Source organism: Mauremys mutica, chromosome 1, assembly GCF_020497125.1.
Source record: "Mauremys mutica isolate MM-2020 ecotype Southern chromosome 1, ASM2049712v1, whole genome shotgun sequence".
Classification (NCBI taxonomy): Eukaryota; Metazoa; Chordata; order Testudines; family Geoemydidae; genus Mauremys; species Mauremys mutica.
In genome coordinates, this window is record NC_059072.1 from 36997100 (window position 1) to 37011937 (window position 14838).

Here is a 14838-nt window from a genome sequence, read left to right on the forward strand (position 1 = left end):
CGTGTTGTGTAGAGGTCTGTGCTGCCAGGACTGGCGGACGGGCTCTGTGAACTTAGGGTGATTCTGAGGAGGTTTGTAGGCCTGTTGGTGGTAAAGTGAGGAGTTTTATAGTGTGGGCTTGTGGTGAGCGATAACATTTTCTCTTTGGTGCTGGCGTATATATGCCCAAGGATCGTAAGGTGGCTCTAGAGTCTGTTAGTGAGTGTAAGGAATCATCAGTTTTCTGGTTGAAGAGGAGTGATTCATCAACGTGACGGTTGTCGATTGTGTTCTTCACCTCTCTAGGGAAATCTGAGGAGTGTAACCAGGATTCCCTTCTCATGACAATTCCAGTTGCCAATATACACGAGGATGTGTCTGCTGAACCAACTGCAGCCTAAAGTATGGCCCTGGTGACCAACTTGACTTCCTGTAAAATTGTTTGGAATCGACTACGATCCTGCTGAGGTACCTTACGTGCAAATTTCTCCATCCGGCCATAGTTTATAAAGTCATACTTCACCATCAGTGCCAAGCACTTAGAGATCCACAATTGTAATCCAGCTGAGGAGGAGAGGACCTTTTGACCCATGCAGTCCTGTCTCTTCCCCTCCTTGTCTGCCAGAGTGGACTGTGGGTGTTGCTGTTTTGTCCGCTACAACGCAGCCTGTATTACCAAGGAGTTAGGTGGAGGATGTGAAAATAAAATTTCTGAACCTTTTGGAGGATGTATCTTTTTTTCTGCCCCTTAAAAGTCAGTGCACACGTGGCTGGGGTATGCCATCCAGTGCATGCCAGCTGAAGAATGGCATCATTGTTCTGGTGCTGATGTATGCAAAATGCCTAGCAGCTGGTGCTGACTGTCCTGCACCTCTTCCAATGGGATATCGAGAGCATTCTACATAGTAGTTCTTGAAAATGATGATAGTCATCTGATGGGCAGGAAGATGTCGATGATACAGAGGGGAAATCTCTCTGGATCTGCTGGTACCATCAGAGCCGGGCTGATTTGAGCATCATCTAACCCTATTTCCGAATGTCTACCAGATGAAGGATGGGTTGGTGAAACGGGAGTTCTCCCGAGCTGAGACTGCTTCGAATGCAAATATGACCAATCCAGTTGATACTGCTGCTGTTATACTTGTGCTCAAGGAGCCGGATATCAGCTTCTTGGGTAAGTCAAAGGAGGAAACTGTCACAGAGTCGTTGGAACCCTCTGGCAGTCATGTTTCCGTGGAAGTGGTGTACTGTGCTGAACTTCCGGGTTCTTGGATTCAGATGAGTTGGACTTTTGCATGAATGGTGGTGCTGATGGAGCCACTGGAACGGAATGCGTTAGAGAAGCATGGTCAGCAAGAGGCAGATGTAACGCAAGAGATGGAGCCCTCTGCACAGGTGAATGCATCTGAACACACATAGACCTCGCTCCTTCCAGGGCGAGCAGTTCGTGAGGGCTGGGAGCACTTCCGCTTCTCCCTGGAGTCAATGGTATCTAGTCTATTGATGGTAAAGGCACCGGTCTCAGGACCGACAAATCACGGGGTTGGTAGCACTGGTATCAGTGTATCTGGTAGGAGGCTCTGCAGTTGGGGGAGGGCTCTGCCGATGTAAGGGAGATTCCTCAGCCAGGATCCAACTTGGGGATCATGGCTATCTCCATGAGGTGCTTCTTGAGGAGGAGAGCTTAGCCTTCCCATGTATGGGAGGGAGAGAGAGGCAGATACTTTATCTGGAGGCATTGTGGGCTTCCCCCAACCATTACAAACAGCATTGGTGTTCACTACTGATGGAAAAGGAGTGAGGGCAGACATGGGGGTTTGGCAGGAAAAAGCATCCCAAATCCTCACTTATAAAAACTCATGGAAATGACCAAAGTACAACAAAAACGCAATAAAATCTTAACTATGAACAAAAATAAGAACATTTTTTGTATAAAAAAAACTGAAAATATGTCACTAAGAACGACAGGTCAGCGGAAGCTACAACTTGGATCATGCGGCAGTGAGAAGGAACTGGAGACGTAGCTGGTCCACCCTGTCCTTTATTGCCTCGGGCAAAACTACGAGGGAATACAAGGGCGCCTGACTGGACTACCAACCAATACTACTATGAAAAGCTCTGGCTCTGAAAAGCTACTTTGAAAAGCTCTACTCAGTGGAAAACAGTAGGGACCATCACTCAAAGTAGTCGTCAGATATTTCAGATGACGAGACAGATATACACAGAAATGTAGACGATCATCCTCTGAACAGGTTTTGCAATCAAAGGAAGAATTTTAATATGCCAATATCAAAACAATGATTGTTCTGATACCAAACCTGTACTAAGGAACGATAATATCTAGTTTATAGTCATATTGTTCTTCCAAATTGGCAGTAAATAAGTGTCTTTTAGCAAGATGTCTGGTTCCAACAACATATTCAGAGACGCTAAACATTAAATACACATTAAAGTTTATATATGGGGAGAGAATGGTGTTTCAACTTTCTTTTAAAACTAAAATATGGCTTATTGCTTTGGATTATAAATCAGTGCATTAAACTATATGTTTCTTACATTTGATTAAATAACGATACATACCAACTTCTTTTATTGTCAAAAAACAAAACTAAGAAAAGCCTCTCATCAGATTTGGTCTGCATTTGTTCTCCAATTTTCAATACATCTAGAGGTGGCACTGGTATTGTAACACCATTGTGATGACCGGCAACACGAGGCATCTTAGGGTCAATAATCTACAAATGGAAAAAAAGAACAATTCCTAATTTTTTTAAATCTGTGTTCACTAATAGTTAAAGGTTTCTTTTTATTATGAATGTATTTAATGGGAAAATACTATACAAATCAAACAGACAATGTGTATAAATTTAGGCCTTGCTAAACAAATCTCATTTTGGATTATCTTAAATCTGTTCCTAAACAGTTTAACTTAAACTGAAATAAACCTGGTTTAAAGGAAAATAAGAGTGTCCACAATGCATTTTAAACCTCGTATAATTAAACCAGTTTAAAATCATATCTTAACTGGTGCCATGCTGCACGCAAAAAAGCCTTTAGAGATAACAAATTCAGAACACTAAAATACAATTGACAAATTCACAAATAAGTTAAGAAACACAGGCCAAGATTTTTAAAAGCAATTCATGATATTTCATCTATCAAGTTTTGGTGTCCAAATGAGACACCTAAAAGGAGGACTGATTTTCAGAATGTGGGTGATTTGACAATTTCTGAAAATTAGGCCACTTTAAAGATGTCTCAGATTGGGCACCCTAAAACTGAGACAAAGTTGACTCAAAATTCAGTAGCTACATTTAAAAACCTTGGCTATTGGTTTATGATGCCCAATCAGCCTATCTGTCTTCAAGTCTAGTACTCTGCCTTTATTTAATGATTAATAGTTGATGCTTCAGAGGAAGGCAAAAGCCACCAAATATGCAACTAGTTAATTCTGCAATGCTGAACATGGAGGTTGAGAGAGAAATTCCTTCCTAGCCCCTGGAGATGCTCAGCAAACACAAGGAATCAGGAGAGTTAGTTACCATTTTCTAGCATGTATCTACTATTAACAGCCATAAGATTATCTACCCTACTTTAAAAGTCTAGCCACAGTATTTGAACAACTTCTCATAATACTGAACACCAGAGGCCGACTGTTCACTGCAAGAAATAGTATTTTCTCTGTGTATTATCCATCTAAAATTGTTAATTTAATGGAATTAACTGTTATTCTCACAGCAATAACAGTGTGACCGAAAAGCTTCCCCTATCTGCTCCATAATTTTCCATGTTTCAATTGAGCCTATACCAGTTCTGGCAGATCCTATAAGCCAAAGAGCTACAGAAATAGAATTTTCTTACACTTGTTTTCCAGCAGACAACAGCATACAATTCCTGTACTGATAAAAAGTCAGCCTGATGTTTATTCTAATTTGCCTTCTTATAAACAATGCAACACTCTCTTGTACAAAACACGCTGATCGGTCTATTTTGCTTACAATACAGGTATTCTGAATCCTATAGGTTGCATTTATGGTGGCTCACTATCAGCCCACGATGTCATTGTCTGCTATTGTACAAACTCTGTGTACTGAAGTTTCATGGAAAATACTATAAGTAAGGTAAAGTGAAAATTCACTTTTGCTCAGCTCTGCATTAGATCTTATGGGTCCATTTATGTACAGAGAGTTTGGAAACAGTGAAATAAGTTTCAGTGTAATACTGGTGGTATGCTGTAGACTCACCAGTGCTGGATAGGAGGGATATCCACTGCATTTGGCCCACACTACTTTTAGAGGCTCAAGAACAGATGTTGCAGCATCAGTTGAAATCCACATACTGCTATGTCCAACTTCTAAGAAAAATCACAATAAAACAGTAGTAGTGTAAAGATTCAGAGCTTGGGTTACCCCTCTGCAACTCTTCACTATGGGCCATTTTATCAGCCCCTATCATTATTATTGCTAATACTCTGCACCCACACAGCATCTTTCATCCAAGGATATCAAAGTACACTAAAATCATAAAACCCACAACATTTCAGTGAGGTATGCTAGTATTTTACAGATGGATTAACTAAAATGCAGAAGGATAAAGGCCAAGATTTTCAAGGGTGACTAGATTATAGGTGCCTCATTGTATTAAAGGGTCATGTTTTCAGAAGGTGGGTGCTCAGCACGTTCTGATAATCAGATCTCTTTAGCTTGTTTTAAATTGGACACCCAAAATCACTAGTTACTTCTCAAAATCTTGGCCATAATTACTTGCTCAATGTCACCGAGCAAGTTAGTGGCTATTGTGATTTACAACTTTGGATCTTCAAATCTCAGGTATGCTCCAACAGGGGTGGATTTAATGAGAAGCATGGTTGGCATTTGATGACTTATAACCACTGTTCTGCCATTTACATGGTATATCAGCCTTTTGATTTGCAAAAGAGCAAACTCGGGAGTAGATCCTCTCTGCTGTTCTTCTCCTCAGCTCTTTCCATCCTCCATTGATCCTTTCTGTCTCTATCTTGCCTTTCTCTGGGGCAGCTGTCAAAGCTCCTTCCTTTACTCCCAAAGCTCAGAACAGGCTACAGGACAGTATAAAGTTGCTGCAGTGCTTATTTCTCCACAGCAGGCAGCACAGTAGGCATCTGAGGCTGAATAAAGCTACCTCCATCTGTTCTCTCAGTTCCCCTCCTCCTCCCTGGTAACCACCACTGGAAGGAAGGAAAAGACAAACTGACTGCAGGACATTAAGGCAGTCACAGACCAGAGAGAAGATGTGGCCTATAAAGATCTACAGGGATGAGGGTGGGAACAGAGAATGGGGAGCGAGGGAAAAAGATATTCCTCTTATCTCTTATGTGGGAAAGTAGGATGGGGCTCAGAGAACTAGAAGGAAATTAAGAGGCTCAGAGCTCCAGGGTTAGTTGAGACCCTGATTGTTGTAGCAGATGAAACTCTGACAAGAGCACAAAAAAACCCCACCACATTGTGAGAAATTACAGTCATTTTCAATTTTCAGGTAACAGGGCCATACTGAATAGAAGAATTTTTTGACATGTCAAGGAAAAATACATTCTTCAGATTTGAAATGGGTAATGCTTCTAGTGAAAACAATAACAAGAACATGTTTCCCACCCAGTAAAGATCAAGAAGGTTGTTGTAAAATTCCTAAGAATGGTGGTTTATTTTCTGAACACTAGAAGTACCCAGGAGATGCTGTAGAAAGTCAGAGAATAATATATACTTTTAGCATAGAAAAGTTGTAATAGTTTTCTTGGATAAAATTTCCAAATGTGGGCATCTAAATCCATTATACTTCATTTTCAGAGGTGTAGGCACTCAGTACTTCGGAAAAAAATCAGGCCAGCCACTTATTTGGGTAACTAACTTTGGCATTCAACTTTGTAAACACTGGCCATATTGATAAAAATCTCCATGTCACCTACTCATCACCACGTCTCGGCCAAGATGTCAGAAGTTTTAAAGCTCAAATAACACAACTGTGAAATATGATTTATTACAGTATCAATATAAGCAAAAAAAGCAGAACCCAAAACAGTTTTCCCAGCAGTTTTAAATGGCGGTGAGACTCCCACTGACTTCAATGGGCTTTGGATCAGGGTTTTCATCATAATTCAGGATTGCATTATACTGATTTATTCTTGATGGCACAATTCTACTTTTTAATACTAAACCGTTCAGCCGGGGGGTGGGGGTGGGAGGATCTTATTTATTTTCTTCACATGTAACTTTTGTAGATTTTTTTGAGAAATGAGAAAAGGTAGTATTAAGAAAATTTTATACAAATGTAACACTTTCTTTATCAAAACCATACAATATTTTTCAATACATAAGTGACAAGAGAACAATAAGGATAGACATAAGTTTTAGGGTTCTGGTGATATCATGACCTACCCTTTTAAGAGCTTGGTTAAGGAAAGAAGATATCCAAGAATATTATGGAAAGAGTTGTGCTAATTCCAAGCGAATAGTTTTCAAGTTTCCAAGATTTCAAATCTAACAAAATTGTCAACAGTCATTTCCAGCATGACTGACAGATAAACTGGTTTAGGTACATTCTCTATTGCTCCGTTCTCTTAATTCCATCTTGAGCTTCATTAAGATCCCAAATAATGCAGATACAGGAGCGAGATATATTTAAATATAGCCTTATAAGTAATGTATCTTTTAGACAAAATCTGGCAACATTTTATAGATCACTTAAAAGTTACACAGAACTAAATCTATTAAACTTATGTGAAGAACAGTACAGGATCTTTATTTAGAATAAGCTAACACAAGGAAAACAGTAAAGAAACTTACATTTCTCTCAGCTGCAAAGTCAACATAAAAGAAAAGGAAATCATGATTTAAAAGCTAAGAAAGTGTATATGCTCTTGTTGCATGCATGTGGAATGTGGCAAGTCTCCCTCAAAGAGAATTCTCAGGACGTGACCAACAGTGAAGTCTCATGGATAATACTTCCTTTAATAAGCACTTACTTATTTTGGTGATTGGGATGCTATATAAAAATGCACGGTCAGTAATTTTCTCTTACCACAAGAGAAAATTCTGATTACCCCAGACTAGAAGAGAAACTGCATTTATTCCTGTTGTGCTAGTAGTCATAGCATCTTACACTGCTAGAAAATCTGAAATCTGTTGTCAAAAGATTTAAATAAAAATACTCCTATGAAATGAAAAAAATATAAAGAGTTTGAAGGGTCCTACAGCTATGGTTGAGATACCAGCTTTGATTTATAACTTCAAACTTGGTATCTGTACAGTCCTAAATGAGGAAATTGAGTTTTGTAAAGTTTAAAAACCAACTCATTAATAATGAATTTGGAGGTTTATTTTAAACTATTATATACTACATATTCACAAACCATTTGCATGTTCTAGGTGGGGCTGGTGGCACCACCTATTATTAAGGTTGCTCGACACATCTCATTATAAGACCCTATTTTCAGTTCATTAGAACTTTGCCAAACTTAAGAACATAAGAACAGTCATACTGGGTCAGACCAATTGTCCATCTAGCCTAGTATCCTGTCTTCCGACAGTGGCCAATGCTTCAGAGGGAATGAACAGAATAGGTAATCATCAAGTGATCCCATCCCGCCGTCCACTCCCAGCTTCTGGCTAGGGGGACGGACGGACGGATGCACACACACACACACACACACACTGTTGCATCCCTAATCATCCTGGCTAAGAGCCATTGATGGACCTATCCTCCATAAAATTATCTATTTCCTTTTTTAACCCTGTTATAGTCTTGGCCTTCACAACATCCCCTGGCAAAGAGTTCCACAGTTGACTGTGTTGTGTGAAGAAGCACTTCCTTTTGTTTTAGATCTGCTGCCTATTAATTTCATTGGGCGTCCCCTAGTTCTTGTGTTACGTGAAGGAGTAAATAGTATTTCCTTAATCACTTTCTCCATAACAGTCAAGATTTTATAGACCTCCATCATATCCCTCCTTAGTTGTCTTTTTTCCAAGCTGAAAAGTCCCAGTCTTTTTAATCTCTCCTCACCTGGAAGCTGTTCCATACCCCTAATAATTTTTGTTGCCCTTCTCTGTACCTTTTCCAATTCCAAAACATCTTTTTTGAGATGGGACTATCAGATCCGCACGCAATATCTTATTATGGATCCTTTTCCTAATGGAAACCCCCTAGGTTTTGGGTGGGGACAGGGTGTTTTTTGACTGCAGCTGCACTTTAACTGACTGGGCTGAAATTCTACATGCTGCATATCTTCTTCAGGCTGAATTTTTTTGGAAAGTTTCAGCTAAAACGGTTTAACGATTTCTTAGACAAAGGCTAGGGAAAAATACATAGTTATGCTAATGTTAAAAATTCTTGGTGACCTTTTCTTTGAAAATCTCTATTACTGTGGAGCAAGGACTTGAAATTTGACAGGAGGCAGCTTTGGTGCAAGGGATGTGCCTACTGCCATCCTAGTGAAAATCCACCCACATTTAGCCAAGTTACAAGCCTCTGGAACCCCCCCCCCCCAGTTTGCACATGCTCAGTAGAGACTTTAATTTAAGCAGCTAAATACTCCTTCGAGTCAGTACTCACTCAGCATGCTTGAACCTCTCTCAGCTCTTAGTGCAGACCTAACTCTCGCCCACGCTCTCAGTGACTTCCCTGTGGCACCCAGGCAGCATGCAGAGGGGCCAAAAAGCTGAATTGGGAGGAATGGCTGGGGAGGGACTGGGACTAGGAATCTGAGGGTGTGTTGGAAGGCAAGAACAAGGAGCCAAGTGGGGAAGACTGAGACTGGATGAGAAACTTGGGGAGGGAGACGAGGACTGGAAGCCAGTGTGGTGGTGAGACAGAGAGAGAAGGGAGAGATAAATCAGATGAGGAGCCAGGAAGTGGGGGGATTAGACTGTCTGAGCAAGGAGATGGGGACAAGGAGTTGGGATAGAAGAGTGGGAACTGGGATTGGCTGAGCAAGGAGATTGGGACTAGGATGAAAAGATAGAGGAATGGAGACTGGGACTGGGTAGGCAAAGAAAATGCGACTGGGAAAAGGAACTATGAGTAGGGAAGGGAGACAGGAATAGGATGAGTAGAGGCTGGAGGAGATGGAGTAGAAGGGGTCAAGTTTGTGAGAATGGGATAAAGAGTGTGTTCACTAGAGCACACAGCCCTCCAGAGCCTGGAATGGAACCCAAGATTCCAGAGTCTCACCATTCCTCTGCTGTCACCAAGTAAATATGAAATCCACCGGCAAAGTGTGTCCCATCCCTCTCTAGTGTGGGTCCACATAAAGGAAGACAACCCACTGTTGCAATCAGTTACTCTGTTAGCTCAAGTGGCAGCGGTCTGGGTGATGGCTCTTAAGATTCCAATCCTGCTGATGAACAATGTGGATATCAATATGATGCCACATGATGGAATTTCCATTTTGCTTTTTAAAAACCTAGGATATTACACACACATAAAACAATGTTAAGAGAGCATTATTAAGACTGCAAAGTCAGGCAAAAGCTTGGAAATCCAAGAATTAAGACTGCCTGTGCAACTTGAATTCAGCCCTTTTGTGTGCATGCATGGTATAGGCTTTAACATGATCACAAACTATTTTTTCCACCTTATTCAGTGGAATCAGGTTTGTGTTGAAAAGGAGGCTGTGCCTCATTTGTTGCAGAAGTTAGGTGGTGCATCTGCTGTGGTTCCAGGAAAACAACTGGCCTAAGCCTGCCAATAGCTAAAGACACTTTATCTTAGCCAGCAAGGGGGGTGGGGGGCGGGGAGTGAACCTGGGCTACAACTGAGTATTGGGGACAACAAATGAAAAAACAGGGAGGGGAGTGAAAGTCACAGAGCAAAAATCAGATAATGTAAGGGAACACTGGGCAGAGCACACTTGACAACACCCAATGCTCTTCAAAGGCATCTGAGGAGTCAGTGGACAACACCCAGAGGAACTCTGCTCGGAGGTGTGACAGAATAAGGGAAAGGAAATAGAATATTCCCCTGTCCAACTTCCTCCTGCTATTATGATGTATAGATATCTTGGCCAGCAACAGGAGGAGTCTGATGAGGAGGTCCTTCAACTTTGTGGGGCCATGGACAGGTATCCCAGGATCAGGAGGCGCAGGGAGAAGTGCAGCCAGAGTCTCAGTAAGAGGTTCTACAGGACCTGGAAGAGGGGCTACAACTTGATGCACTCTATGCAGATGTGTGCCAGGATCTCCCTCTTTCTGCAGATGGAAAGGAGTATAGTGAATGAGGTAGAGGACTACAAAGAAGAGAAAGGATGGTTAAGAATGTCAAAAGCTTCCCTAGAGAATGGGATTCCATCCTGGCCTCTGCTGCGCAAGTCACTTAAACCCAACTTTTCATTTTCTGGTGCCTAACTTGATACCTTGGGGCCTGATTTGCAGAAGTAATGAGCACTCTCACCTGCAACTGAAGTAAGAGCAGTGCTTTCAGCATTTAAAGTGCTAAATAATGCTAAGTACTATGAAAAATCATACCTAGTCATCTCAAATTGGGCACCCAAAATTAGTGGATACTTGCCCTTACTCTTTCTGTTCCTCAGCTTCCCTCCTATAAAATGTGGATGACACCATCCTCTCACCTCAGAGGGGTCTGGTGAAAATATATTTATTCAATGTTTGTGAAGAAGTCATAGTACTGTGAAGAGGGACATAGAAAAGCCCTTGAGGAAATGAGAAATTCTGTCTTCAGAGCAGGGATTGAATATGCTGCAGTGAAAAGGCATGAGGCTACACACTGAATAATGAGGAAAAAATAAAATATTGAATAGCCGCTCGTTAATTGAGTGCTATCTGTCCTGTCCTTGAATGAGGCAGGAGTTCTGTGAAAAAAATAGTAAGTGAACATGTCATTAAAGACCGCAGACACAAGCGGTCAAATTAAGGTTGCCCAAGCGGTCTTAATTCTGGCATTTCCTAACTTTATTTGGCAACTTAATAATGTTCTCTTAGCATAGTTTATGCGTACTATATAAATAAATGTGTAAAACTCAACACAACCTTAACTACAGAGCCATAATTAGTGCCCTCCATAATATATACACAGTGCACTCCTTTTATAAAAATCACACCTATTGCAGATTATTTGATTCTTATAAGCCACTGATTCTTACAAGTGGAGTATAGGTTAGTATAGGAATGATTTTGTCCCAGTGGTTTTGATCACTGTATGCAGTAGATTCTTACCATCAGTGATTCTTATAAATGCAGTGCACTGGAATTCTACATTCAAGCAGAGGGCACACTTAAAGTTTGTTTTGATTTTAGAAAAAGAGTAAAGGTTTCAAAGGTATTCCCTTTACTCAAGGTGAGGGATACTACTAGACCTGGTAAAATCTCTAGAATGAGAATGTACTTTAATTGGGTCCATTATCGTGTGTTTGTGTGTGTGTGGCGTACACTGAAATACATTACTTTTTATTATGATTACACATATAGATCAATGTAAAAAGACATTCCACTAGAATTTCAACATTTCAAAATACTGTACTGGGGGTTTTGAGGCAGCACTTGAGGTTCATTTTACTCCATGTACTACGTACTCTAGGCAGTTCTGAAACTGTTAAAACAGTATAAGCTATTAAAAAAATTACAATGAATGCACTTGGCCTCCATTAAGGTTTCTGGGGGAGTCATTATTTCTATTTTGTGCATTTAATTTAAGTCAGCATTTTCACAAGTGACACTGGATGCCTTAAAGGTGTCCCATTTTCAGAAAAAGCTGAGCACAAACCTCCTGAAAAATCAGGACCAGGAAGGCATCACAGTTTTGGCCAAAAATTGAGACACCCCAAAATCGCTGGTCACTTTTGAAAACCTTGGTCTTAAATAATGAAAGTTATGTTTTAACATATTTTGTACTGAACTGTAGCATACAGTGGGTAGTCAAACCATGGCCTCAGAGTTAACTTTTGTTGTAGTTCATTGGATGGAAACAGGACATTTCACTACATCTCCCTCTCTATCTAGCTTCCATAAGGCACCAAAGACACTGATTGGTAAAGGACGCTGAAATCACCTCATGTCAGAGAAAATGCAGCAATAAATACCAATTCAGTATTTATTCTGGCTCTATTAAACGGCATTTGCCTCAGAGTTATTTCAGCACAGCTCACCAGCACATTAGAACAGAGACAGGAGGAGGAGCAAGCAACACACAACTAAGAGCTGGGTGTGAAGGGAGGACGACAAGTGAAAACCAACTCAAAATGAAAAAACTAAATGTAAAACTGCCCGTAAGTAGCTGTTGAAGTAGAGAACCTGTGAGCCTGAAGGAGGAAGAGATGGGAAGGAAAGGATAAGCCATGTAATAACATGAAAAATAAGGAAACTGATAAAGAAAAAATTATCCATTCATTTTTCACAACCTATTATACCTGTGAGATGTTTATTCCATCACTACACCTATTATTTCCTCAGACTACTGCAGGGGTCGGCAACCTTTCAGAAGTGGTGTGCCGAGTCTTCATTTATTTACTCTAATTTAAGGTTTCGCATGCCAGTAATACATTTAAACATTTTTAGAAGGTCTCTTTCTATAAGTCTATAATATATAACTAAACTATTGTTGTATGTAAAGTAAATAAGGTTTTTAAAATGTTTAAGAAGCTTCATTTAAAATTAAATTAAAATGCAGAGCTCCCCGGACCAGCGGCCAGGACCCAGGCAGTGTGAATGCCAATGAAAATCAGCTCGCGTGCCGCCTTCAGCCACGTGCCATAGGTTGCCTATCCTTGGACTACTGCGTTATTTTGTTCTGCATGAATCTGTTGAATATATAAATCTGTAGAGCTCTAATACATGTGAAATACCAGTCTGCCATCAAGTATCTCAAATGCCATTAAGCCCTCCAATCAAATAATTAAAGTAACAAACATTACTTAGAGCTTGTGTTACAATTCTGTCTTTTCACTTCCCTTTTTTGTGTTTTTCATCATAACACAAGTTTATATAAAAATAAGCACATCAAAGAGAGACAGATGAAGACATTAATTCTTTAATTATGCACTGAATATTTAATATGCCTGATGACGGAATACAATTGTAGATAAGATTTGGAACCAAATTCTGCTTGCATTACTTGAGTAGCCTTATTTACTTCAAAGAGACTACATGCATGAATAAAGCAAGACCAAATTTGATCAGCTGTTACTCCTGGTTTCTTTTAAAAACACATTTAAAAGTTAAATATTCCAAAACAGAATTAGTAATTTTCTATGGGTCAGATTCTTACACCCTGACTTTAGGAACAGTGTCCGTGAAATCAACTGGTTACTTGTTGAGTAAGATACTATATAATGCAAATAAGGATGTCAGAAACTGGCCCTAAGTAGCTTGGCTTATAACAGTGTACTTTAAGAATACAATTATTATAGTTACCAGCTGCAATTCTTGCTGCTTTTGCGTAGTTTCCATTTTCAATGCATGATATCAACTCACTTCGGTCTTCCAAGGTGTGTCTTCGTATAAGCGCTGGTTTGCCTTTACCACACTTTGGCAAGCTAAAACTGCAGAGGTATAAATATTAAATGTTACTGGAAAACTAGTATGCTCACTCCCCTCCATCAAAATCTTTGGAAATAAGATATAGTACTCATATGTCGCTACAGTTACCTAAAAGGTGAATAGTAAATTCTACTGCATTTCACAGAATGACCGCACTCACCTTAAGCAGGGATGGTAAGTTCCCAGCAATGGTTTGGCTGGGGGACCTGGATGGAAGGGGGCTGGCAGAAGCCTCTGGGGTACATATTGAGTGATCATGGAGTTACCTGTACTGTATGCTTTTATCTGATGGGTAGTCCTCAACATCTAATAATAAAGTTGCAGCCAGATTAAAACCACATCAAGTGTTTTCTTTCAGTATAGCCTGACAACACGTACAAATTGATTGATTCAACTTGTACTGATAAAAAAGAAAATCTAACTAGGTAAGAAGAATTCCTTCTCCTCCACGCTCCCAAAAAGTGATGTTCAGAAAAATCACTGAACTATAGATATTTTCCCATGGATAAATTTTGCACACTCCTGCATTTTTACTTTAAAGATTTTAGCAATTTGACCAGAAATTATTTTGAACTGCATTCCTCATCCTCAAGGAATGCAATATGAAATTTCCTTATGCTATGCAAATCAAATTTTTGGGCATGAACATGTTAAACCTATCCTCTTAAGCAGTCCAACATTGATGGCGAACTTAAGAGTACACAGCAGAAAAATGGTTACTTATTAAAGCAACTCTGGTTCTTCCAGATGACTGCCAAGTCAAGTCACATTCCTGGGAGATATGCACCATTGGTGAGCAAGCTTGGAACTTTCAAGCAAGCTTTCAAGATTCAAGTGAAGCCCCACGTTCACCCACCCTACCCTCTTGCTCTGGGACATAAATGCACAAATGCAGGTGCAGCCCAATTGTCATTTCATTTCATTTCTCTAGTTCAGGAACCCTTAACAAGAGATACCAAAAAAGGAGGGAAGGTGAGAAATGAGAGTGGATTCATATGGACAGCCATTTCAAGAAATGCAATTAAGAACTATGGTCACTGCATGAATTACTCCCTGGTTCAATGGCCATGGAATTTGCTATGTAATTCACCCCTGCTATAAAATTGGGCTCTAGAATTTACGCCTTCATTAATAGGGGGAAAAAAAAAAAGTTTCTAGCCATTAGTGTTAACTGAGGCAGTGCTGGCTTTCTGATTTTGCAGAAAGCCTGAAATAATTATTTCAAAAGATGTGAACCTCAATGTTGTGTTAATTTTGAAACCTAAAAATGAGAAGTTAAACTTGCTTTTTTTTTTTAAACCAGACGTGTGTGTGTTGTTGGTCCAGTTTAGGGCATACT

The 14838-nt window shown here is 40.1% G+C and overlaps 1 protein-coding gene across 6 annotated transcripts in view; it reads right to left on the reverse strand.

Annotated features, from left to right (window-relative positions):
- Positions 1-14838, reverse strand: part of BRD1 (bromodomain containing 1) — a 156949-nt gene that overhangs the window by 6364 nt on the left and 135747 nt on the right. For all 6 annotated transcript variants that reach the window (XM_045030552.1, XM_045030561.1, XM_045030581.1 and 3 more), the window contains 3 exons: positions 13374-13501; positions 4224-4333; positions 2560-2714 (listed from right to left, as the gene is read on the reverse strand). In XM_045030552.1, the coding sequence (XP_044886487.1) occupies positions 2560-2714; positions 4224-4333; positions 13374-13501 (393 nt within the window). The remainder of the gene's footprint in view (positions 1-2559; positions 2715-4223; positions 4334-13373; positions 13502-14838) is intronic.